The sequence below is a fragment of the Strigops habroptila genome, chromosome 11, assembly GCF_004027225.2.
Source record: "Strigops habroptila isolate Jane chromosome 11, bStrHab1.2.pri, whole genome shotgun sequence".
In the NCBI taxonomy this organism is placed as follows: domain Eukaryota; kingdom Metazoa; phylum Chordata; class Aves; order Psittaciformes; family Psittacidae; genus Strigops; species Strigops habroptila.
In genome coordinates this window covers 20728013-20751757 of record NC_046360.1, presented here as the reverse complement: position 1 = coordinate 20751757, position 23745 = coordinate 20728013, and the positions used below count along the sequence as shown (strand labels likewise).

General features: G+C 53.8%; 2 protein-coding genes across 4 annotated transcripts in view; both read left to right on the top strand.

Moving 5' to 3' along the window:
- Positions 1-46: 46 nt before the first annotated feature.
- Positions 47-20300, top strand: TRAIP (TRAF interacting protein). Of its 3 annotated transcripts, XR_003993876.1 has the most exons (17): positions 50-239; positions 1307-1364; positions 2628-2711; positions 6656-6695; positions 9310-9437; positions 12148-12242; positions 12746-12859; positions 13802-13889; positions 15437-15526; positions 15754-15842; positions 16584-16739; positions 16940-16988; positions 17078-17272; positions 17499-17624; positions 18164-18214; positions 19025-19531; positions 20001-20300. XR_003993876.1 is itself a non-coding variant. In XM_030502262.1 (16 exons), exons 1-16 carry the CDS (start codon positions 142-144, stop codon positions 19151-19153), a joined length of 1590 nt encoding a protein of 529 aa, XP_030358122.1. In that variant the 5' UTR covers positions 50-141; the 3' UTR covers positions 19154-20300. The 3 variants fall into 3 exon arrangements, 2 of the variants coding, with proteins under 2 accessions (XP_030358123.1, XP_030358122.1); XM_030502262.1 differs by having other exon boundaries at positions 19025-20300; XM_030502263.2 differs by lacking the exon at positions 17078-17272 and having other exon boundaries at positions 47-239; positions 19025-20300.
- A 2160-nt stretch (positions 20301-22460) lies between these two features.
- Positions 22461-23745, top strand: part of BSN (bassoon presynaptic cytomatrix protein) — a 95433-nt gene continuing 94148 nt past the window's right edge. Inside the window, 1 exon segment of the mRNA XM_030501027.1 lies at positions 22461-22799. Within this exon segment, the coding sequence (XP_030356887.1) occupies positions 22630-22799 (170 nt within the window). The 5' untranslated portion in view covers positions 22461-22629.

Sequence of the window (23745 nt, the reverse complement as noted above, 5' to 3'; positions counted from 1 at the left end):
CTTCTGCGCTCGCCCCGTGAAGTCACGTCCGCGCCGGGCCGGAAGTGGTGGGTGCGCGGCCGTATTTGAACGGCGGGGTACCGCGCGGCTGCTGGGGCTGCGGGTTGGTGTCCCGCCGGGGCCGCCGCGCCCGGCCCCGCTATGCCCATCCGCGCACACTGCACCATCTGCTCCGACTTCTTCGACAACGAGCGCGACGTGGCGGCCGTGCCCTGCGGCCACACGTTCCACTGCGCCTGGTGAGCGCCTGCCCGCCGCGGAACTCTGAGGGAGAGGGTGTGTGGGGGGTGTATGTTCCGGTCCCACCGCGGTGCCGGTACCGGCGGCTCCCTTTCTCGCCCCGGTTGCCGTTGCTCTGATGGGCAGCAGCTGTAGCGGCGGTGATTCCGCTTTGCAGCGGCCGCAGCCCCGGCGGTGCCGCCAGCCCGCGGTCTCCCCGCTGCGGAGCTGGCAGGTCGCTCTGCGCAGGGTGTTTGTGTGCAGGGAGCTGTGCTGGAGGCGGAGCGGAGCCTCCCGGGCGGTTCCGTGCTCCTGCCGGAGGTGTTCTGGAAGCGCTTGTGTCGGAAGAAGCGGTTCTCTTGCAGAAATAAACGCTGTGTGCGGGGAGGGAGCGGGAGTTTGCTTTCCTGGCTAGCTAACCGGCCTGCGGACGGCCACCTCTTGACCAGTGGCACAGCTCGGGCTTGCTCTCCTCGAACAGCCAGCGGAGGAGGGAGAGCTTCCAAAGGAAACCTGCCAGCTCCAGATTGTTACCGTGCTCCAAAAATAAACCCTTCTGAGTGTGATGTGACTCCTTGGTTGCAAAATGCACTCGCAGCTCTCCTGGAGAGCCTGACAGGTCTGTGTTCATCGTCTCGGAGCAGAGCGGCCCAGTCTCCATCACCCTACAAATGTGTGTTTGGTGTCAGCAGCACCCTTTGGAGCTGACCGTGCTGGGCATCTCGGCTGTCGTATCCTGATATGGTAGCTCCTGCGCTGTTCTTCGTGGGAATCCATTTGCTCTTGCAAAGCTATGGTTATCCAAAGGCTCTCTCCCAGGGAGATCTGAGCTCTGTAAAGACTCTGCCCTGGCAAAGATAAGCTCACACACTAAATTCAGCTGGGAATTGTCCTGGAGGTGAAGGTGGGGTGCTTGTGCCGGAACACAGTGTTCTCGTTAGCTGCACCTCTGGACTAAATGTTTGCGTTTCTGTCTTTAGCTGTAAAAAGGAGGTGCATCCTGCTGTCTTCTGGTGAGCCGGGGGGCTCTGGGGGCGGTGCTCCTGGGGTTTAAGGATTTACCAGGTGTTTTCTTTTCCTTTCTCAGCCTCATCCAGTGGTTTGACACAGCACCCAGCCGGACCTGCCCGCAGTGCAGAATCCAGGTAAAACCACCGCCTGTGTACATCTCTCTATGGCACAACACTCTGCAAATGGCCTCAAGGAGCTGTGGCCTAGGCCAGGGGTGATATAAGGAAGAGGCTTAGGGTATGAAGCACAGTGTTTACTGTCACTTCTGGCTCTCCTCAAAGGCTTCAGCAACCTTTCTGATCAGAGGGGTTGTCTGAGGGTGCCCTGCTGCTGTCCCTATTGTAGCTTCTCCAGAAAGGGTCTCTGGGTTTTCATAGCTTTTATTTAGGCTGAGTAAGTACTGGCATAATGATAGAAAGGGCTGGAAGGGGTTAATCAGGCCAGGTTAATCTGACTTGTGTTTCTGAAGTACCCTGCCCCTTGCCATCAGGTAAGCAGCCCATTCTGCTGCATATGGTCTTTGTAATTAAGGTGCTTTGCAGCACTTAGCTCTTTGTTGAGCAAAGCAAAGGCTGGAGAGGGAAGGAGGGATGTGAAGGAAGGATGTGCTCTGCTTCTGAGATAGGAAGCCAAGGCTTGAGGATCCAGTGGCTTAATTGGGACCTGAACTTCTTTGAAGTCCTTCATGTCACCAGCCTTGATGCTGCCAGTAGGTCTTGGTGTGTAGCAGCTGCAGGAGATGTTGCTGCACACTCAGATGTGGGTTTTCAGCCAGCTGCAGCTCGGGATTGTTCTGTGTTCACGCTTCTTTCTTCCTCTCAAGGTCTTGGCCCTTGTTCCTTCCCTGACTTGTTGATTCCCTCTGTTCTTCACTGCCTCTTACATCTCTGGGTTACCATGGAGTTATCGCGAAATAACATCTCATGTAGCAGTAACCATGCAATTAGCTGGTGTCATGACTGTATATAATACTTAAAACACAAAGCTGTAACTGCATGGGGGAGGTGTGGAGAGCTATCAAATTCAATTACAGCACCTTCTGCCTGCAGAAAGCATCACGTACTTCTGTCTTAGGATTTGGCATCATGTTAGCTCAGCGTCAGCTGCTTGGGCCTTGGCTGCCAGAGAACAGACTGCGCTTGATTCAGAAATGCCTGAATCTTTCTGCTGCAGCTCAGGAGCTTGGCTGGAGTCGCGCTCACAAAACTGAGGGGGGGGGGTCTGCTGCTGTGCTGATGAGCCAAAGCAGAGCATCGTCACTAACGGTGTTGAGCACGTGATCTGACTTGTCTTTCATGGCCTTGTGACAAGACGGTACCTTCTCCCCCTCCATCTGTCTTCCATATCTGTTGTTTCTGTATCTGTGCCCATCAGCCTCTTCTGTCTCCTGTGTTTAGGTCGGCAGAAAACACATCATCCATAAGCTGTTTTTTGATGTTGCCCTGGAGGAGCAGGCAACGCTGGATGCAGAGACCTTGCAGGTAATTTGACTGTGTGGATCTGTTGTGTGATGCTTCAGCATGGTCTGAGCTGCCCATCCTCTGCCAGCAGCTGCTTCCTGAGCTGGTGCTTGCAGTGCTGTGCTCGTGTTTCAGACCTGAAGCACATCAGTGTCTCCTGCCTGTCTCTGTTCTCCCTCTTGGTGCTCACCCAGTCTCAGCTCTGTTGTAAGGAAGTCTCCGTATGATGGTTTAAGAGTTCGCCCTGAACAGAACTTGTGAAGCCTCCTCTACTTCACTGCTCTTCCTTCTGGTTCTCACCTTACCTGGAAACCTCCCAAAGCAGCTTCAAACAAACATCCAACTGCTGCTTCTCCCTTGGTGTGTCAAAGCCTTGGGGATGAGGCTACAGAGCTCTTCCAGAAGGCAGGAGAAGGAAAATCCCAAGTGCAATGAATCGCTGCTGGTGTCTGTGGCTCAGTTCTGTGTGAGCCTGCTAACCCCTTCATTAGAGGAAGCGCCCCCTCCTCACTTGTGTGCAGGTGGGTTTGTTTGCACAGACTGAAAGGAAGTGGGGCAGGGTGGTGAGAGTCAAGGTTCCCCAAGAGATATTAGGAAAGGGACTGCGTGAAGCTGCACCAGCAGTGGTGACAATGCTGAGGCTGGTCCCTGGGGAGGATCCTGGCTGGAGCTGGGGTGCTGGGTGGTGTTCTCTAAGCTCCACTGTTAGGTGTAGAGAGCTGAGGGTGAGGAGGGATGAATGCAGAGTGGCTGTTCCACGTTCTCCTCCTTTGTTTAGCGTGGATGAAGCAGGGCTCCTTATGTCTTGGAGTTATCTGTTCCAAAAAAATAACTGGTTGACCTTGGTATAATGGGATGCTTGTACCCTCTCATGTTTAGAATCAGCATGTGCAGCAATTACCATAATTAGCAGTTGCCATGACAATGCTATATGTATATCGTATGTTTTTAAAATAGAGCCAGCCAGACTATAATGTCAGCAGCGCTGTCGTTCTCCAAGATCACTAATAGAGGAACTGCAGGCTGAAGTGCGTGTGCTGAGGAAATGAAGATGCATCTCTGGGCACTTGAAGCTGTGTTCCCTAGAAGCAAAGCAATGGCTCGGAGCAGATAAACATTGCCTTTAGTACATGTTCCGATCTGCTCTCATGAGTGTAAATAGATGAGTGACTCAGAAATGGGTTGACTGGAGAAAATTGCCCTAGAAAAGCTTTCTTTTCCCTCTCACCCCCACCCCAGGATCTAAGATGGGCTCCTCCAGGCAGGCTGTGCTGAAGAACTGCTCCCATGCTCAAAGGCAGGACTGTGCAGCCACCCCTGCACAACAAGCTTGATGGTAACTCATCATGCTCCTACACAGTTTGCTGTGTGGCTGTCAGAGCAGCATCTGGCCCCGAGTGTGCAGCTTTCCTAATGAGTGCTGAGGTCACTATCTAAAGGCGAAGAACCAAATATTTTTGGTGTAGATTAGCATAGTTAGCTTGTATGGGTGTTTACTGCCTCATGCACTGATTCAGCTTGCTGCTGGGCTGATGCTTGTTAGTTACACATTTCATGTGTGCTGCCTTGTTTCTGAAGGATATGGAGCACCTAAAGAACATGAGTGACCATCAGGGGTGGGATTGGATTTAATGTTCATCTAGGCTGGAGTTCTCTCTGTGATGGGGTATCTGATTCTGGGCAGGGCAGCAGTTCAGCAAAGCAAACACATAGTGGGCCATCCCCAGGCTCTTCAGAGGCTAAGAATTGGTGACATCCTCAGCCAGAAGTGATTTCACCTGAAAAAGCCCCCAAACGCAGGGTTTGTTGCCAACCGCTGCCTGTCCCTCCAAGAGCCTGGGCATAGAGTGGTACTTTGCTCTGAAATCAACAGGAGCTGTATCTCTGCAGCCTGCAGATGTCCTGAAATGAGCATTTGGCCTCCTGCCATGGAAAGGTTGGACTGGTGCAAGGCAGTGTGCTTCAGTGTGCTAGGAAGCAGAATGTTAGCTCTGGTGGTCTTCTTGTCTTGGGGCTCTGAAGAAGTGGTGCCAGGGATGCTTTGCTTCCCACCACCAGCATCAGTTTCTACTGAAACACTGGAGGGAACGTGGTTCCCTGGATTACCTGCAGAGCACAGGCTGAATGCTGCGACATGGCCAAGCGTTTCTGGGTGGTGAGCCCAGCTTCACCCTGTGTTGCTTTTAAAGATGGTCCTTGGTGATTAGAACAGTCTCCATGTGGCTGTTTCCAGAGTGGGAAAAGTGTGAGTTTTTGGGTGTAGCACTGTGGTGAGACCATCTGGAACCTGATACTTCCAGTTGCTCGTGATTTGGGGAGCAGAAAGCCTTTCTTTCAAAGGAGACTAGGAGATTTTGGCTTGTTCAGCTAGGTGAAGAGGAGGCAAGAGGAGGAGAATTCCTGTAAACCTGCTGGAGAGGCTAGAAACCTGGGAGACAGCTGTCTGTTTGTGATCAGGATATATTCATTTGATCTTGGGAAAATGTGGTCTTGTAACTCGGGCTGGCGGAGAGAGGAGAGCTTCTATCAGAGGAGTGAAAATTGGGAGCAGCCTTTAGGAGCTGTGGCGGAGGATGAGGATGAGGGATTTTGGATTAAGTTGATGAATGAGGTAATGTTACATAGCTGCCTGCAGTAGCCTGGGATTTCTTTGCTATCATGCTAATTAGCACATCTTGTGAGCTCACTAATCGTTACTGAATAGGACTCTGAGGAAGCTACTCCAGAATAGCTTCTGCAGCAGAGCTAATTCCATGTCAGCCCTCCAGATGTTGTCCCCCCAGGGTCAAAACCAAGTCAGCTCTGCTAAGCTTTGCATTTAGTCCCTCCTGCTTGCCAAGCTTTGCATCCCATATTCTCTTTCCTGCCTTTGCTGTTGGTAGCAGAGCTTCACTCTGGTCCCGTCAGATCCGTGGTCACTGGCAGTGCTATTCTCAGCTCAGATTTGCATGTAGCATTCCGGGTTGCACAGATTTGTGTGCTCTGCTTCAGTACTGTGTTGGCATTTTATTGTGGTTTTATTCCACTGCAGTTCCTGCCTGACTTGTTATGTGCTTTCCTCTGCAGTTCCCTAACACAGCTTTTTAAGTCATCTTCTGTTGACTCTTTCCTGTATATATTTGTGTCTCCCTCACTCTGGTTTTTTCCCCTTTTTTAATATTATATATAGATAGCCTCTCTTTATAACCTCTCCTTTTTATTTGACTATTTGCCAGCGTTCATAAATCCTCTCTCTATAACTTAAGCTATGGGGCATTTGCTGCCTCTTTCTGATCCTTAATAAAGACGTTAGAAGCATTTGATGTTCCTTAGAGCCTTGTGGCACCCAGGAAACATTATGCACCCTCAGATTGCTATGGTATGGATTGGTTTATGGGTGATCTGTTTGTGGCCATTCAACTGAGCTGTTAGCTCATATCAGCATCCTGAACTGCAGAGACTTCAGTGTTGGTCAGAATGCTGGCTGGTGCCTTTGGATTGTGTGCTGGGTGACTTTCTCGGGTGTTTGGGCATACCCTCCTGTCTCCCACCTGCACCTGATTCAAGTTCGCTTCAGTTCAGAGCAACTCTCAATCCAGTTAGTCTGGCAACATCCCTGCCTTATTGCCTTGTTTAGGTAAAACATTATAATAATTGCTCCTGTCTGATTTCCTGTGTTTCCCTGAGAGCCTTCCAAAGTTATTCAGCTAAAACAAGATGACTGACAGTGTGAGAAACACAAGGTTGACAAGGCTAAGATGAAACTGCGATCTTCTCTTCTCCCCCTGAAGGATGCCAGTTGGAGGTGCTCTTTGCGTTCCCTGTGATAGTACTTGCTTGTAACTTGGTGCTTGCTGCTAGCGCGTTCCCTTCTTAGCACCTGGCTGGTGCAGCTGTCCTGCCGAGAAAACTCTCAGGTCCCTTTAGGATCTGGTGAAAGCTCCTCTTTCCTAATCAGGTTTTCTGTTTTTCAATCTGTGTTTCAGAATGAACTGGACAAGGTGAAGGCTGAGCTGTCTGTGAAAGGTGAGTTCCAGCCACCTATGGGGGCCAGCAGCCCATGATCAGCAGGTCCTGGGCTCTGCCTGTGCTAGGCAGCTTCCTGAGGCCTGAAGGAACCTCTGAGCAGAGCCCACCCTCCCTGAAGCTCAGGGCACAGTTCAGGCTGCTTTTTCTAAAGGTGAGACCATCTAAAGCTGGACAAAGCTTGTTTCACAGAGCCAGAGGCCAAAGCCTGGCCCAGCTCTGCTGTAACTGGGGAGCTCTCTGCAAGCTTGGAGACATATATGCGCTTTTCTTGCTCCTCTTCCTGATCACAAGGTACTGAATTGCAGCACAGCTATATCTGGAGCAGGCTTGCTGAAAGCAAAACCCTTGGTTTGCTCACTGGGAAACTCACAGCTGCACATGGCAAAGCCTTGTTCCCTCCAACAGATCTAGCTGCCCAAAAGCAGCAGTGGGAAGGCTTTGGATGTGTTTGGCTGTTGCAGTGCCACATGTGTTGCGTGAAGAGCAGACGGAGTTCAGTGTGTGCGCTTCCATTTTCCCATCTTTAATTTTAGAGGATGTTTGAGGGAGGCAGGAAAAGCAAAAGCCCTGGAGACTTGTCGATGGGTTTTAAGCATCGTCTGTAGGCAGCTTGTCATCAGAACATGAGTCATGAGCAGCAAAAGGAAAATGTCACTCTGAGTGACAGAAATCCAAAGACACACTAGCAGAAGGGGGGAAAAAAAAGCTCTTTAAAGAATGCTGGGGGCTCACCCACGCCACAAGAGTCGTCTTTCCTCTCCCTTCCCTGCGTGCACGAGACAGACATGAATAGCCAGTAGATTGAGGATTCAGTCCTTAGCCTGAGAGCAGATTTGGATGGTCTGCAAGTCTCTATTCTGAGGCCTGTTCTCTTGCCAGCTTGGTTGAGTTTAGTGACTTGGTAGAGAGCCAGATCTTCTGGGGAAGGTGTCTGGGATTCTTGCTAGGATGTTATTCAAGAAAAACTGCTCGAAGGCCTGCTCATCTTCTCGGCTTCTGGTAAGTAGAGGTTGGATTTGACATTCCCGGTCCCATTCTCTTTTCATATTGGAAATGAGAAGCTCCTTCCCACCTCCTGCCTCTTTTGCTGCGGGCACTCTGCTCTCTGGTGGTTCTTGTGTATAAATTCTTCACTTTAAAGATGTGCTCTGTGCTGCGCGCTGTAGAGGAGCTGTGTAATTGCCAGTCACTGATCAGCTTGCAAATGGCTCTGGAGGTGCTGAGCTCCGAGCAGACCCAGCAGGCGCTGTGGGAGGCACTCTGAATGAGCTGGAAGCTCATTCCTGCAGCACGGGGAGGTTCGATTCCTGCCATCTGCCTCTGGGCAGCTGGGAACGGAGGAGGGGGAAGCCCCAGCTCTTTTGGTGGATGTGGAGTCCCTGCAGAAATGAAGGGGGGTGTCTCCAGGCTGTGCTGCCTCTGGTGAGGAAGGGTTATTCACATCAACTGAGAGAAAAGGTCTTGCTAAGAAACAAATGTTTCCCATGGCAGCTCTGTGCTTCTGCTGGGATAGGTTCCTCTATTCCTTCCCAGTGCCATGTGGCTCTTTTACTGTTGGATCGAGCAATGAAGCTTGCTCTGCAGGTCATGCTTCCATGGGATGTGATGGCACAATTTGAAACTGGATTGCTTGCAAGGAGAAAAAGCCTTTTTGGAAAGGCACTGATTGGCTTCCCACTACTGTCAAGCTGGAGCCATGGGCAGTTTGAGCAAAGGCAGAAGATGCTGACCTGAATGGTTTACCCTGCTCTCAGCAGGGTTAGACAGGAGGTTCCTGCTTTCCCTCACTGCCCAACTGCTCCAAGCTTTCCAGCAATGCTGGCTGCTCCCTACTTAGGTCTGTCAGCTTCTGATGGTGGTTATTGCTTTTTGTGATGTTCTTCCCTTGCCTCAATAAAACAAATTGAATTCTGGTGGTGCTTTCCACCACCTTCTCTCTTGTGGCCAGAGGCATGTGCTTCATTCCTGGGTTGCCTCTGTGGGGAGGGACAGCAGATCTCAGAGGTTGTGCCTCGCAAAATGTGGTCATTCTGGGGAATCTACTTGAGCTGTGGCATGTCCTGTGAAGTCCCCAGTGCCCAGCAGAGCTCTGCTTTACTACCTCTTCCCCTTTGACGTAGGCGCAGCAGCGTGGTGATGCAGCAGTGTGGTGGATCGCTGCACGCAGCTGCTTGACAGCCCAAGAAAGGGCTTCCTGGTACAGAAGACTCCATGTGGGGAGGATGGGCTCGGGACTGTGGTCTCCACCTCTGTGACAGCTCAGTGCAGCCAGAGAGAAAGGTTTTCCTTGTGCTAGCCTGGCTTTGAGAGCATGCAAGAGTTAAGATGCAGCAGCTTAATGCTAGGGAGGCTAGCACTGGAAAGCTATTAAAGGGAATTTTTTATCTTTAGTAAAGAAAATCTTGAAGCCTGCTGGCAGTGGGAGAAGCAAGCGCTCAGTATAGACCTGGGTGCAGACAGCACTTAGGGAAATGTGTCTGTACAGGAACAGCCACCTCCTAGCAGCCTGGAGCCTGAGACCGCAAGCAGTGTCTTTGTTGTGCTCCTGCTGCTGTGGGGCAGCTGAGGTCTGGGTTTCCAGGCCATGACCTTTTTCTTTTTTCTTTTCCAGAGAAAGAAAAGCGGGAATGCCAGGCAGTTGTGGATGGGCTGAGGGACACTCTGGATGTGCGCAATGCCACAATAGAGTCGCTCCAGAAGGTGCTGGGAGAGACAGAGATGCTGTGCTCCTCTCTCAAGGTACCTTTCCTCTCCCCGGCAGGACTTCAGCTCTAACCAGCGCACAGTCAGTGTTAATTTTGTTGAAGATCTCTGCAGGCCCTGCTAATAAAGGGATTGTGCTGGTGGGATTTTGGATCTGCTGCCTTGAGATGCCTGTTTCTTGATCTCTGAATGACCAGAAGGCAGCGGAGCTGGTTTTCATTTTGGCTTTATTAATCCAAAGTGAGTGGTGCTGCTGGTCTCGAGGTCCTGCGTGTGCTCCACCCGGGGGTGATTCAGAGGTGTAAAAGCCAAGCCTGTGGTCTGTGTACAAGTGGCTGTGTGCTGGTGGCCGTGGTGGGGGAGAGATGCCAGCCCAGCCTGAGGGATGCTGGCTGAGCCTTGCTAATGAGGTGGCAGCGCTGATCATAAAGGTAGCAGCACGAACCGAGTGTGGGAACTGGCCCCAGCGCCCCATTGCTGAAACACTGGCTCCCCGCGGTAGAATGTTCTCCTGGAATGGGTTTAGGCCAGGCGGGATTCAAGGAAAATTAGTTTCTTGGTTTGATTGGAGGAGAAATCAAACTGAAATATACGGAGGGGGAGTTGCAAGCTTCAGCTGAGTGGGATTTGATCCAGCTAACTCTCCTGTTTGTGTTCTGTTGCCAGGGCTTTCCTTTAGTTAGGCTAGTAATGTGTGAAGTCCAGGGATCAGATATTCCTGTTGTGTTTCAGCGTGCAGTGACTCAGTGTGTAGTCATGTACTGTGCGTAAACAGCAAGTGGAAGAGCAGGAGCTGCTTTGTTGGTGTCTTGTAGCGAGTGGAGCAGCTTTACCTGGCTGGGATGGGCACTGCTGTGTGAAGAGGACATGACTGTCACAGAAAGATGGGGTTCAGGCATGTGGGGTTGTGAGCTGCGGGCTGAAAGGCACTGGAGGGGTTGGCTGCGCTTCCCTAGATCTCTGCTGCTTGGATCTCTGCCCAATAGCCTGAACTGCATAATGTTCCTTCACCTGCGAGGCCAAGTGGTCCAGGGAGAGCTTGTAGATGATGTTGCTGGGTTGCCTTGCTGTATGTCATCTGCAGCTGGGCTCCTCTGGGAGGAACTAGCCCTGGAGGTCTGCCTGACACCAGCAGTGTGGGGCTGTCACAGGGCAGAAGGACAGATATAGGAAGGAACTGATGCCAGATATGCCTTGCTGTGAGCCAGCACAACTGGTTTTTTGCCTGACCATGGGGTTATATTGAGTCTGCTTGGGTGTAAAGGCAGCCCCTGTAAAGGGCCATGCCAGAGATGCTCATGGGATCCTGGGCATACCAGTGGCAGGATACTTCTGATCCTCCCTACTCCTGCAGAAACAACTGACAGTGGAATCTGGTGTTTGCTGCTCAACTCAACATCTCTGTGCTTGGCTTGCCTGCCTTGGCACCTCAGAGGATGCTCTGTGGTTATCTTGCCTGTTGCAGAACCCTCTGTGTGTGCTTAAGTCCTTTAAGGGAAGCTGGGCAGGACAGAAGGATTAGGGACCTGGAGGTATCTTTTCTGTGGTGTACAGAGTTTCCAGCTGAATGCCAAGCACTGTCTTATACTGCATCATTAAAGATTAAAGCACTAAACTTCTGCAGTGAAAATACAGATTTAACTAGCCATGGCGCAGGGTCAAGCCCACAGGCTGCAAACCATTCCTGTCTTCTGCTAGCATTGTCTGGTGCTGCTGAACCTTTGTGTCGGAGTTTGCTGCCCTTTCAGGCATGTCTGGGACTGGGGACTGCTCCAACCTGGCACAAAACATTGCTTCGTGGATCTGAAGTGTAGAGAGCTCTGGTTAGGGAGAGCCAAAGATGGGCTCTGCCTTAGCAAGGGTAACACGGGAGCCTGCAACACTGTCCCTCTGTAAAGTCCCAGCAGTTTCACAGCTGTTTCGTTTCTGTGGCAGGAAGCAGATAAAAATCCCTTAACTTCTGTGTGGAAGGGAGCTCTACAAGGCGATGGTCTTCTGCCAGGCCTCTCCCTGGAGTCAGCACTGTGCTGAAACCAAGCCCAGAGCCCTTTGCAGGCACTGTGCGAGGTGCCCAGGCACACACAAACCTAGACAATGTGGATGCGCTGGAACAGTGCTAATCCAGGCCAGCTTCCCCCTGTCCACACCGCAGATCTGTGCTGAACTGAGGTTCTCTGTTACTGCTGCCTGCTACTGGAGAGCCTGGCAAGGTGATGCCTGCAGTGGGCTTACAGCCTCTCCAGGCAGGTGAGAGAAGTTCCCCGGGTGGGTGTCTGGTTTGGCTGAAGTCTCCCAGAAGAGATGCACTCAGCATTTCCTGTTTATGCTCTGAGCAGCTAATAGAAGGAGAATTGGGAGGCGGAATAAAGGGATCAGCTGTGCACGGAGGAGAAAGCAATAGCAAGGTTTGCTTGCTGTGGTTTTGCTTTTGACAAACAAATTGTCACTGCGTACAGGGTACTGCACAGCCCCACAGATGCTTCCAGCAGAACAGTGGCTATGGTGTGGTTTCAGCACCAGATTCGTCTCGTGATGAGCACTGAAACCCTGCAGCACTTGCGAGGAGCAGAGCTGGGGGTGCAGCGGGGAGGGAGCTAACCTCTCCATAATCCTGGGCTGCTGAGGTGGTGATAGCATTAAGAGCCAATGTACGCTCCCAGCTGCCCGCAGTGCGCATAAGCCAGGATGTTTCTCTAACAATCCCTGGAGCCTTCCTAACGGTCTGTGTGCGCTTGCTTCTCTGCAGAAGCAGATGAAATTCCTGGAGCAGCAGCAGGAGGATAACAGAAGTTCAAAGGAGGAGGCCCGCCGCCTGCGAAACAAGCTGAAGACCATGGAGCGGTGAGATCCCAGCTCTGCCTGGGCCTTGCTGGGGCGCTGCATGCCTCTCCCCTTCGCTGGGAGGGAGGGGAGGGTCCTGCTCTGCCTGCTGCAGCCTCCACATGCTGGTTCATCTTACCCCGTGAGGTTGGAAACTGGTGCATTGTAGCAGGTCTGTCTGTGCCCTTGCCCCTGCTGTGTTTCCAGTTTCAGGAGGGACAGAATCCCAGCCCAGGACTGCAGTCAGCCTCAGGGCTATAGGGCCCCAGAGCTGAGACATCAGCTCCATGTGCATTATCTGTATGTACAGATGCCCATTCTCTAGTTTGTCTACGTAGGGCTCTTCTTCCCTAGCAAAAAGCTCTGCTTGTGGTGGGGCAGTTATGCCTCTTCCCCCATGACATCCAGAGTGCCTGCAGCAGGAGCTTAGGCTGCACCAGCCCCCTGGGGGGAAGCAGGGCTTCAGTCTCTCTCCCAGCTGTTTGTGACTCATGAGCTGAGGGGACTTTATTTCTTTTGTGCAGCATCGAGCTGTTGCTTCACAGCCAGCGCCCCGAAGTGGAGGAGATGATCAGAGAGATGGGAGTTGGGCAGGCAGCAGTGGAGCAGCTCGCGATCTACTGTGTCTCACTGAAAAAGTAGGTGCTGTGGGCTTGGCACTTGGCTCATGCTGTCCTGGATGTGCCATGGGACAACCCTCTGCCAAGTACCAGCAGGCACATGAGCAATTTAGGGCTCTTGCTGCCTATTTGGGCCTCCACTGGGTGTTGACTGACAGATCCTGGGGACCTAGATTGGAGCCTGTCACACTGAACTGTTCCCACTGTCACTGTAGTGACATGTGCGTCACCATGGGAACTGTCTCCAGAGTTGTCAGTGCACCTATAAGGTGATTATTATTATTCCTTCCGTTTCCCTCTCCTGCCTGGGGGGAAATGAGTGGATGAGCGGTGCTGGGCTGTACCCTCTGCTGCACTGCACTGTGCAGCTGTGCCTCGATTGCTCTCCAGTAAGGAGGATCTGCAGTGCTGCCCTCCCCTACCTGGAAATCCATCTGGTCCTGCTGGGCAAAACTACAGCTTTTTTTGGGTCCGTTCTGATGGCAGCTGAATAATTGCAGCTTTGATACAAAGCTGTAATGAGGCAAGTGTCCCTGTGGTGTAATTGGGAATGAATGTGCATGGCCAAGAGTGCGAAGTCTCTGAAAAGTCACTTAAAGCAAAGTCCCCTCTTTGCTGCCAGCATGGAGGCTGCTCTGTTGTCTGTCTGTCTTTTCCACTGGCAACAGAAATGTCTCTGGAGTTGGCTTCCATTTTGCTGGTGAAATCTGTTCAGGCCCTGTTCTCAGGCATGGTATCCCATGCAGCTTTTGTCTTCCCCATGGTGTACTGGAATGGTTGACTCACTGTTGGTCAGTCTTGGTACACTTGGTTCTGTTCCCTAAAGGCCTTTGTGTCCCCTGGGTTTTCTCTGGTGGCTCTGCAGTTTCAGAGCTTCAAATTAAGGGTCTTGGCTTGCCTCTTGAGAAATTCTAGCTCAGTCTTCTCACAAACAGAATGCCTCTTCTGGTATCTTTGTAGGGAATATGAAAACTTGAAGGAGGCTCGGAAGATGTCTAGTGAGATGTCGGAGAAGCTGAAGAAGGAGCTATTTTCTGTCAATAGCAAGGTAAAGGGAGGATGTGAGTCCTGAGGGTGACACCTGGCCTGTAGATCCCTGTCAATAACTGGCCCAAGCCCTCTGCAGTGACCTCCTCCCACACTGAGCACTGCTTGAGTGGTACCGGTGGTGTGGAAGTGTCAGGCTGGGGTTTCTGGAGCAGGGTGTGACACTGGTGAGTGAGCAGCTCCTGGGCTGTCAGTCTCTGGGGACGCTGGTGGGGCAGTGTGTGCAGAGCCAGCCAGAATTTGGCAGGGAGCCTGGGCTGGAAGGCAGCAGCATGCAGGTGCTCCGCTGCTCCCACTGGGCTCTGGAAGCAGCGCTTCATCCTGCCATGCTGCCGAGCTCTCAGCTGCCAGCCCCTCCTGCTGCAGAACTGGGCTCATAGGAAAGATGGGCAGGGGTTTGGAGGCAGCACCAGTTGCGCAGGGCTTAGTCCTGGCTTGGCACAACCACAGCCTTGTGCCTTCAGCCGACTAAACCAGGCCAGGGCTTCTGCATGATGCTGTTCCCAGGCAGGTGAGGTTCCCAAAGTGAGGGCATGGAGATACCTCTGCACAGAGCCTGCCTGGGTTGGCCCTGGCCTGGTGCAGAGCTTGGAGCTGCTAATGTGCCCCTGTTGCTGTGCTCCCCCTGCTCCAGGTCTGGCTGGGCTTTGTTAGCTTATGTTGGGAATTGCTTTGTCAGTTTTGGTAGCAAGTCCCCATGAGAAGTGTGTGTGTGTGTGTGTGTGTGTGTGTGTGTGGCTTTGCTCTATGTTCCCTGGGGCATCCCCATGTGCAAGCTCACAAAGTGAGAGACTGTGGGTGGATTTGGCCTGTTTTTGTTACTCAGCCATAGCTGTTGTCCCCTGAAGTGGAGAAGGAAGTCCTCAGATAGCTGTGCTGCTCTCCAAGCGAGTTAACCTCCTACATGAGGTGCTGCTGCTGGAATCAAGCTGCTTCTGGTGGAGTCGGTGCCAAGCTGCAGTCACCAGCTTGGGTCAAGAGGATGCGAGTCAGTGCACTCGGGGCTTGGCTTGGCTGACAGAGAGCTGACTGTACCCACACTTGTGGGCTGGCCCAGACTCCTGAACCCACAACGTCTCTGATGTGGCAGTCCACTTCCCAATCCCTGCTCCTGGCATGTTTCCCTGTTGAATCAGGCTTGTCCATGTGCCAGTATCGCTGATGCACAACCGTCCTCCAGCCTGTGGTTTGTAATTCCTGTGTTTTGGTGTGTCCACAGTCCTGCAGGAATTCAGAATGCAGCCACCAAGTGTTAGAGCAGGGAAAAGCTGTCGCCATCAGGCCTAAATGCTCAGGAAATACTATAGGAAGGTTTGTGTTGGGCGAGCAGCCCTGGAGATCCCTCTGCAGGCAGCTTGAGGAAATGGTTAGGTATTTGGTTGCTCTGATACAGGAGAGGTTGGTCAGACTGGCACAAGAAAACTGAGCCCTTAAGCAGGGGAAAGTAGGATGTGCTGCAGAGCATGCTGCTCTCGCAGGGGATCTGCGGTCTCCCTCATCCAAGTGTTGTAACCAGTGCTCTGCTGTTTGGGGGGGTTTATTCTGCAGCTGCAGAAAACAGTTTTAGAGTTGGAGAAGACAGAGGAAGAGTTAAAAAGCACCCAGAAGGATCTGAAGAATGCGGACAAGGAGATCCTGGTGAGAATGTTATTCCTTGGCCTGCAGTAACTGGCAGCTGGCCATGGCCTGCAGCTGCAAAGCCAGGAGTTATGCTGGCTTTTCCTCAGTGACTGTTACCCAGCACATCTTGCCTCTCTTATTTGCCCACCTCTGGTCTCCACCTGATGCTGATTTATGGGAAGGGGAAAAGTATCTGCTACTAAATCATTCCTCATCTCATTGTCTGCTTTCCTTTTTCCCTTCAGAGCTTGAAGAAGAAGATAGACATCCTGCAGGATACTCTGAAGGTGCCATCCGTAACCAGAGAGACACTCAGTCGGCTCGTCTTTGAAAGGTTAGTGAAGTGCATCCTTAGATACAGGCTACAGATTGAGATGTCAGGTCCAAAGTAAGAGCTGACAGTTTAACTAGCTGTGGGAGCAGAGATGTATTAGTCTGGCAGGCATCACAGCAGCATGGACCTTTTGCTTATTGTATCCTAGTTTGTGGGTTTTTTCTTGTTGCTGACAAGGTGGTGTCTGGTTTACCATGGGAAAAGGTGTGTGTTTCAGAGGGTTTGGGTCAGGATGGGATGGAAGAATGGGCTAGGTTTTGACAGACTCTTTATCATTATGTCCTTCCAGAGAAATATCCCTAAAGCTGCTCTTGTGGTTGCCTCAGAGGTGGCCTTTCAGTGAGCATGTCCTGGTGTATGGGGACTGGAAATCTTGGCCGGTCAGAGGAACCTAGCCTGAAAAATGGCATCTCTTGCATATTTATCAAGCCCTTTCTTGCAAAGAGCCTGTGCTATTGCCCCAGTACAGCAAGCTGGGTTGTACACACAGCACTGGTGTGCCAGGGTACACCCTGTGCTCTGGGTGCTGCTGTTACAGCACAGGCCATTTGGGGGTGAACAGTAATTTGGGACCCTGGCTGTAAGCTCAGGGATTCAGATTGTCCTTTCTTTGGCTGGTAAGCAGAAGGGGGCTGTGATCCTGGTCCCACTGCTGCCTCAGCTCAATCGTGCAGCTCTGTCTCCTCTCATCTGCTGGTGGCAGGCGGTGGCCTCTGGCTGACACTTTGCATGGCCTTGCAGCCCTGCTCCTGTGGAACTGCGGCACCCGAAGCTCCACCGCCCGGCCCACAGCGAGGAGATCAATCTGGATGCTTCTTTTGATGTCGATACCCCTGAACATCAGCCCTGCAGTTCTCTCTGCAGCCCTGCGAAAAGGCAGAAGCTGGATAAAAAGCCGTGAGTTTTCCCTCCTCTTTCTGCTTCTGAAGGAGATCAAAGTCTCGCTTCTTTGGAAGTTGCTGTGTGAGATCAGATAGCTCTCCAGCTGCCTGATGTCGTGCTGCAAGTTTTGTCATAATTTGCTTGGCCTTGTCTGTCCTTGCCAGCTCCACTTGAACAATAAATCTCTGCTGATTTGCTCCTTGGGCTTCTTGCAGGCCTCCCGTGGTAAATCTAGCGAAGAAAGTTCTGAAGGAAACAGTGGAGGTAAAAGGACTAATCTTGATTTTTCTGTATCATTTCTTTGATTCCGCTGTTAATAAGCGTAGGATAAAGGACCCATTTTCTCCATGTAGGAGATGCTGTCACCACAGATCAGCCCATCTGTAGAACCACTGTACATGCTTCAAAGTGCTCTGCTTGCCAGTCTCTTAGAAATGCTGCCTCAGGCCTCCTGGAATTGGGCAGGAGAGGGAGGATGGGGACCTACATGCTTCTTGCTGATTACCCTGACTCAGATGTGCTTGGCAAACACAACATGGGGCTGTGGGGTCAGTGAAGGGGGCTGTTCTCCCTGGGTTGCTGGGTGCTGTGTCCCAGGCACTGTTCCATATGAGCCACGGTGGGAGGTTTGAAGCTACTGTTCTTTGGCCGGACGTGCTACAGCAGTAACTGTTATCCTAAGTAGCTGGCCGCGTTATTAGTGCTCCCTGTTTGTGGGCTAAATTCAGCAGATCATGCTGGTTAAAGGGCTTTTCTCATTGTTTCGTGGGACAGAACTGGGCAGATGATCCGGAGGATGATGCTCTTAAAGGACTGTTGCCAGCATTCATCAGGAACTCTGTTCTCTCCAAGAAGCCACCTTCGGGTAGCTTGCTGGGTCCACACAGGAATGTGGGCATTGTAAGTATGACTGTCCAGTTGGTGAGCGTGTCAAGGGCTGGCACTGCACGCCTCTGTCCTCAAGTGACCCTGCAGGAGGAAGCAAAGGAGGCTTTTACTTTGCCACAAACAGTGTGTGGAAAATAAATCTTGGAGTGTGACCTGGCTACTTCCCAGTCCTGCAGAGCTCCAGGGATGACAGATGCTCCTTCCCTTCCTGGCAGCAGACTAAATGGCTCTCTGCACCCCATTCCTCCACCTCCTTGGAGCTTTGGGTGTTTTCCTTGTATTACTAAGTCCCAGTGACAAGATCCTAAGCTGTTGCTTGGCAGTCTCAGTGTGCTGCAGAAAGTCCCCAAGATACCCAAACTTTACTAATACCCTTGGGTCTGCCTTTTAATGAAGCTGAGGGCTTAGCATCAGTACTGAGTGTTTCCAGCTGCTTGTAACCCCTCCCCAGAAGCTGCAGCCTGCAAGGCTCCCCCTTTCACATAACCAGTGTGAGGAGAGGTAGCCAAGTCTGTGCTGCTGCTCCAGACTCCTTTCTTTCTCTCTCCTAGGTTAGGACGGGTTATGATGGCATGGGAGGCAGAACAAAGTTCATACAGCCTGTATCCTTTCCTGCAGCTCGCAAGGCAGTAGTGATGCTGCGGGACCTCTCCTCTGTCCATGCTCTTTGGCCTCAGCTCATCTCTGGGAGTCCTGTCCCCCAGCCAACAAAAAATGGGCTAGGACCCTCAAGGAACCATCAGATTTCTCTCCATCTGACTGAACAAGTCTGAGCTCAGAAAAGGCATCAAGGATCTGAACTTGCCGAGAGCATTATCAGAGGTGGCGTATTCAGAGGAGTGGAGCAGCCTGAAATTGGTACAGCTTGCAGGGACTGCCTGTGCCCTTGGGATCTCTGAGCACAGCCCCTTCCTGGCTGCCTGCCCTCCAGCCCCTCTATTCCTGTGGGATGCTGCTGCCCTGCTGTGCCTGTCCCAGTGGGCAGCCCTGCAGCAGGTGAGGAGAGGCTGGGCTGAGCTCACCCTGTGGTGGGGAAGCTGCTCTTCCCTCGGGCTTGCTCTGCCTTGGGAAGCTGCGGGCTGTAGTTGCTGTGCCTTTCCCTGCACAGTGTCCTGGCTCTGACATGCAGGGTAGGTCTTGAAGCTCTGATAGATACACTTAAACACCCTCTTGTGTACCAAGGGGGTAGCATAGAAGTGGGAAGTGTTCCTTGACTCATGGGGCAGGAGCATGCCTGAGCTCTGCTGCTCTGAATAGGCGGCAAAGACCAACGTCTCCTGCAGGGCATCTTTCTGAGGGTGCCAATGTATGGCTGGGTCCCAGGTCTGGTTCAGGTCCATCTGCAGCTGGTATTGGATCACTTTTGTCTCCAGGGCATTGGTCTGTACTTTCCTTGACAGTTCTACCTCCAGACAAACCTGGCAGAAATCCGCCCATTGGCAGTGAGGAGCAAGAAGAAAGTCTCAAGGCCGGCGTCTGCGGCTCCTTCCACATCTACGTCCAGCAGCAGCCAAGCCAGACTGGACGGTTTCCTGCAGTGAGAGCCCCTGGGAGCGGCTGGCCAGGGTGGCCATAGCATAGAGCATGCTTGCCCAGAGCCTGGCACGAAGCAATGGGCAACCACTGCTCTGTGAGTGGCTATGATTTACAAAGCACCTATGCTCTGTGTGGTGGGGGAGACAAGCTGCCCTGCAGTAAGCAGCTGGCCTTGCAGCAAGCCAACAGGAGACCAAGCCTCTGGCTAGTGCTTGGACTGATTTACCCCCCTCATTTTACCCCTTCTTCCTCCTATTTTCATGCAGAATAAACACAGGGTTTTCTCATCTTCTGGCCTGCTCAGAGCTCTGCAGTTGCTGCTGCTGTTGGGCTTTCTGACACCAGGTGGAACTGCTCTTCTTGGATGCAGCCGCAAGCTAGAGGTGTGGGAAGGATATCTGGGATGTCGGTCTGGGGTGGGAGCAGGGACCTAGACTCGCTCTATTCAGGGGGTAAATAGTTCCAATAAAGTTCCCAGGAGGAAGAAGTGGGCAAGGGGAGGAACAGTGCTGGCCTGCATTGCTGCAGGGTGGCTGTGTATAGGCATCATCAAATTAAACTTCCCTCTCCTGTGGGCCTGTGAGGGTTGGGGTCCCCACAGCCCACCCTGGGGTGTGTTCTGGTTTGGGCTATGAAGTCCACTGTGTTTTTGCAGACTTGGTACTGAAATTGCTGACCCGGGGAGAGGGGTGTTGGGGTGACTCCCTGCCCTGCTTGGGAATGGGGAGATGGGCGTGCTGATGTGACCTCTCTTCGTGGTATGTGTTGGAGTGAAGCTAGTTTATGAATTTCTATATTTTTTTTTAATGAGATTGTAGAGGTGTTTTGTTCTTTTCTGACTGCTTTGCCTAGTGCTCTGAGGGTGTGGAACAGCCTAAAGACGTGCTGAAGAACACCTCTCTTGAGGGGAGGGGGGAGACAGATACGGCTGAACCTGTCTGGGGCTCCTCAGCTTGGAGATCCCCTCTCACCGCACGGCTGAAGCAGGGCTGTGCAAGCTGCAAGGAACAGACTTGGTGCAGCACCTTGCACTGTACAAATCCATAGTGTTTGCTGTTTTCAGCTGCTTCAGGCTGGAACCTGCAGTACCTGGACTGCCTAAACCCATGCCTTTAGGGAATAAAATATAACACCATGCACTAGTTAACACAACTGGCTTCTGATCATCTTCCTTCCTATTGCAGCTCTTGGCGTGGAGGGCTGAGTGCGGGGTGATGGATGTGCTGAAACCTTTGGTGCCAGCTCTTGGGACAGGCCCCTTCTGGAAGGAAGGGCTGTGGTGGGGTGAAGCTGTGATAAAAGTGATGCCAGGCTCTGGAGCAGTGAATGCAGCAAAGACCCGCAGAGCAGCTGCTGTGTCTTCCCTGCAGCAGTGGGGCTGGCTGCTGGAAAACAGGGGATAGGGAAGACCCTGAAGGACCACAAAGGGAGGATTCAGAGGTCTGGGCAACAAGCCTGGGGGACTTGATCAAGTGGGGTGATTGGGGCCCAGGCACTGCATGTGCTGGGGCTGCTGCTGGCACCTGCTCAACCCCCTGTCCAGTTGAAGGTGGATGTTTTGAATCTCCGGGGTTTTGGGGGAAAAAAAAAAAAAAAGCAAACCCCAAAAACCCCAAACCACCAAAACCAGTTTGGTTTTTTGTGTTTGTCTGGTTTTGTTTTTTTTTTTTTGTGTGTAGGTTTTTTTTTTTTGGGGGGGGGGTTGGTGGTTTTTTTTTGTTTTGTTTTATTCTGCACCACCCCCACCCCCCTGCTGGACATAGTGTCAGTCCTGATCTTTCATCCAGCATGCTCCAACTTTCCATGTCCTTCGCACTTTTAGAACTTGCTCCTGCTGTGTTTCTGCTCTGTTTTATTGCCTTATACCTTCCCCCTGCCCAGACATGGAGCCTTTTTACTCTTGCTCGGGATGATTTTGGGCTATTTTCCTCCTTGTGTTACACAGTTCACCCCCTATGCCTGGTGCTACATATGACAGCAGTGACTGCGGTGTCCTTGTTCCTTGGGCTTGGAAGGGGCAGAGGCCCTATCTCCTGCAGCTGCACTGGAGCCTGATGTTGGTCTCTCCATCTCCTGTGGGGCTGGAGGGAGCAGCCCCTCTGCTCCTGCTGCAGCCAGGAGTCCTGCGGGTCCTTCCTCTGCCCCCAGCCTGATCCTGGGAGTGGGAGGCTGCAGGGTGGCAGCAGGACACAGGCACCTGCGGCTGCTGAGCCCCTCAGGGTGGCCTCTGGGCTGCAGCCTGTCCCCTCCCACTGACTTCTGCTGTTCCCACCAGCTTTAATTATCACCACCTCTCATTAGCTACGGGAGGGATGTGGGTGAGATGTAACTGTGGGAGCCCCTGGCTGGGCTGGGTGCTCTCCCAAAGGCTCTCTGAGCTCATCGGGCAGCCTGTGACCTCATGCAGAGGGGGCACACCTGTTGGCTGAGTGCTGTGTGATGTCACAGGCATGGGGTGTGCTGGTTGGCTCCTGCCTGTGATCTCCCTGCAGAAGCTGGCGTGCACGCTGATTGGTTGGACCCTGTAGAAGGGCATCATAGAAGAGCAATGATGATCACTAGCTGAGCACTGTAAGGGGATGGGGTGCTGGTTGGCTGACGGCTCTATGACCTCATCAGAGAGCCTATGACCTCACAGCTGAGCCAGTGTGCTTACCCACGGGGCACTGTGTGACCTCACAAGAAGCTGCGTGCTCATTGCCTGGCTGATAGTGACCTCCTAGGACAGTCTGTGACCTCATGAGGTGGCAGGGCGCCCATTGGCCAGTAGAGTATGACATCCCAGGGCAGCCTGTGACCTTACGGGGAGCAGGGCAATCATTGGCTGGCAGGGTGTGATGTCCTGGGCAGCCCATGACCTCATGGGGGAGGAGAGCGCTCATTGGCTGGCAGACTGTGACCTCTCAAGGGAGTGAAGTTCTCATTGGCTGACAGGACGTGACTTCATAGTGGAGGGGGCGGCTCACTAGTTGGCAGCATGTGACGTCCTGCAGCAGTCCGTGACCTCATGGGTGAGTGGGTGCTCATTGGCTATCAGGGTGTAACCTCATGCGGGAGCGAGCGTTCATTGGCCGCTGGGGTGTGACCTCACGGAGGGCTGCCCACTCGTTGGCTGCTGCAGTGTGAGCTCGGGGGGCGCCGCCTGGCGGTCGCGGGCGGTGCCGAGCGCCGATTGGTCGGTTGGGCTCGTCGGGGCGGGGCGCACACACCCCCCCCACCCCCCGCGCCCGCCACCGCCTCGCGCCACCATTGGCTGCCCGGGCCCGCGCTGGGCACGTGCCGTCTCGGGGCGTGGGGGGAGGAGGGCGGGGCGGCTGGCGGTGATTGGCCCGGCGGGCGCGCGTGCCCGCGGCGCGAGCGGGCTGGGCGGGCGGCGGGTCGGCGCATGCGCGGGGCGGCGGGGGCAGGCGGCGATGGCGGCGCGGGGCTGATGGCGGCGGAGGCGGCGCTGCGCTGAGGGAGCGGTCCCGCCCGGCCCGCCATGGGCAACGAGGCCAGCCTGGAGGGCGGCGGCGACGACGGGCAGATACCGCCCGGCGCCGCCGCCGCCGCCGCCACCGGGGCCCCGCCGCCGCCCGCCGCCGCCGCCGTCAAACCGCCTTCAGCACCGGGCGGCGGCGGACAGCTCCCGGCCAGCGCGACCGGGCCCAGGTGAGAGCGCGGGGCGCGGGCGCGGCGGGCACAGCCGGGGGCCGGGCGGGGGGCGGCCGGTGTCAGGTGTGCGGGGTGCGGGCGGGCAGGGGCGGGCGGGTGGGTGACAGGGATGTGCAAGGGGCAGGAGCCGATAGGAGAGCAGGGCCAGGTGCGGGGGGCGGGCAGGGGCACCCGCGGCGGGGCAGTGCTGGAGGGTGCAGCCCCAGGGGAGCTCGGGGACACCCATGGGTGCTGGGGGAAGGCGAGGGTGCAGTTCGAGGCTGGGTGCGGGAGAGGGACAGCATGTGCCCCGTGAGGAGTGCAGCGGTTTGGGGGGCAAGAGAAAGCGGGGTGCTGCCTGGCGGGCAGAGGTCCGGCAGCGAGGGCTGGGGCAGCTCTCGGGGGTTAGGAGGATGGAGGGGTGTGGTTTGGGGTTGGGGTGCCTGGCTGGGGGTCTGGACAGGGTGGGGGGACGGTGCCTGTGGTGGCCCAACCGTAGCCACTCCAGCCATGGGCACCCCAACCATGGGCACCCCAACCATGTCCATCCCAAACGGAGCCAGCACCAAACAGGGAAGGTCCTTATGTAACAGGAGGGACGTGCGGCCCTGCCAGGAGCCGTCGGTGCGAAGCCTTGCGGGGAGCGGTGCTGAGCCGCACTCCCTCTGCCAGGCAGTGCCAGCCGGCACCGAGATGTTTCGGAGGCGGGCGTGGGATTGGAGATACTCCTTTACAGGAAAAAGAGCCGGTCCTAAAATACCATCCTATCTGGAAAAACAAATGGCAGGAGCAGAAAGTTGCACAGAGGGATGCGGGGGACCCGGCGGGCAGCTTGCCTACGCTGCGTGGCCAAGGCGGCGGTGTTTCGGGCTCTCCCGTGAAGCGACGAGCTCTGCTTGTGTTGCCCGTTGTGTTACTTCAAGCAGGGAAAATGCAAGCAGGAGCCGAACGGGAGGCTGCAGTC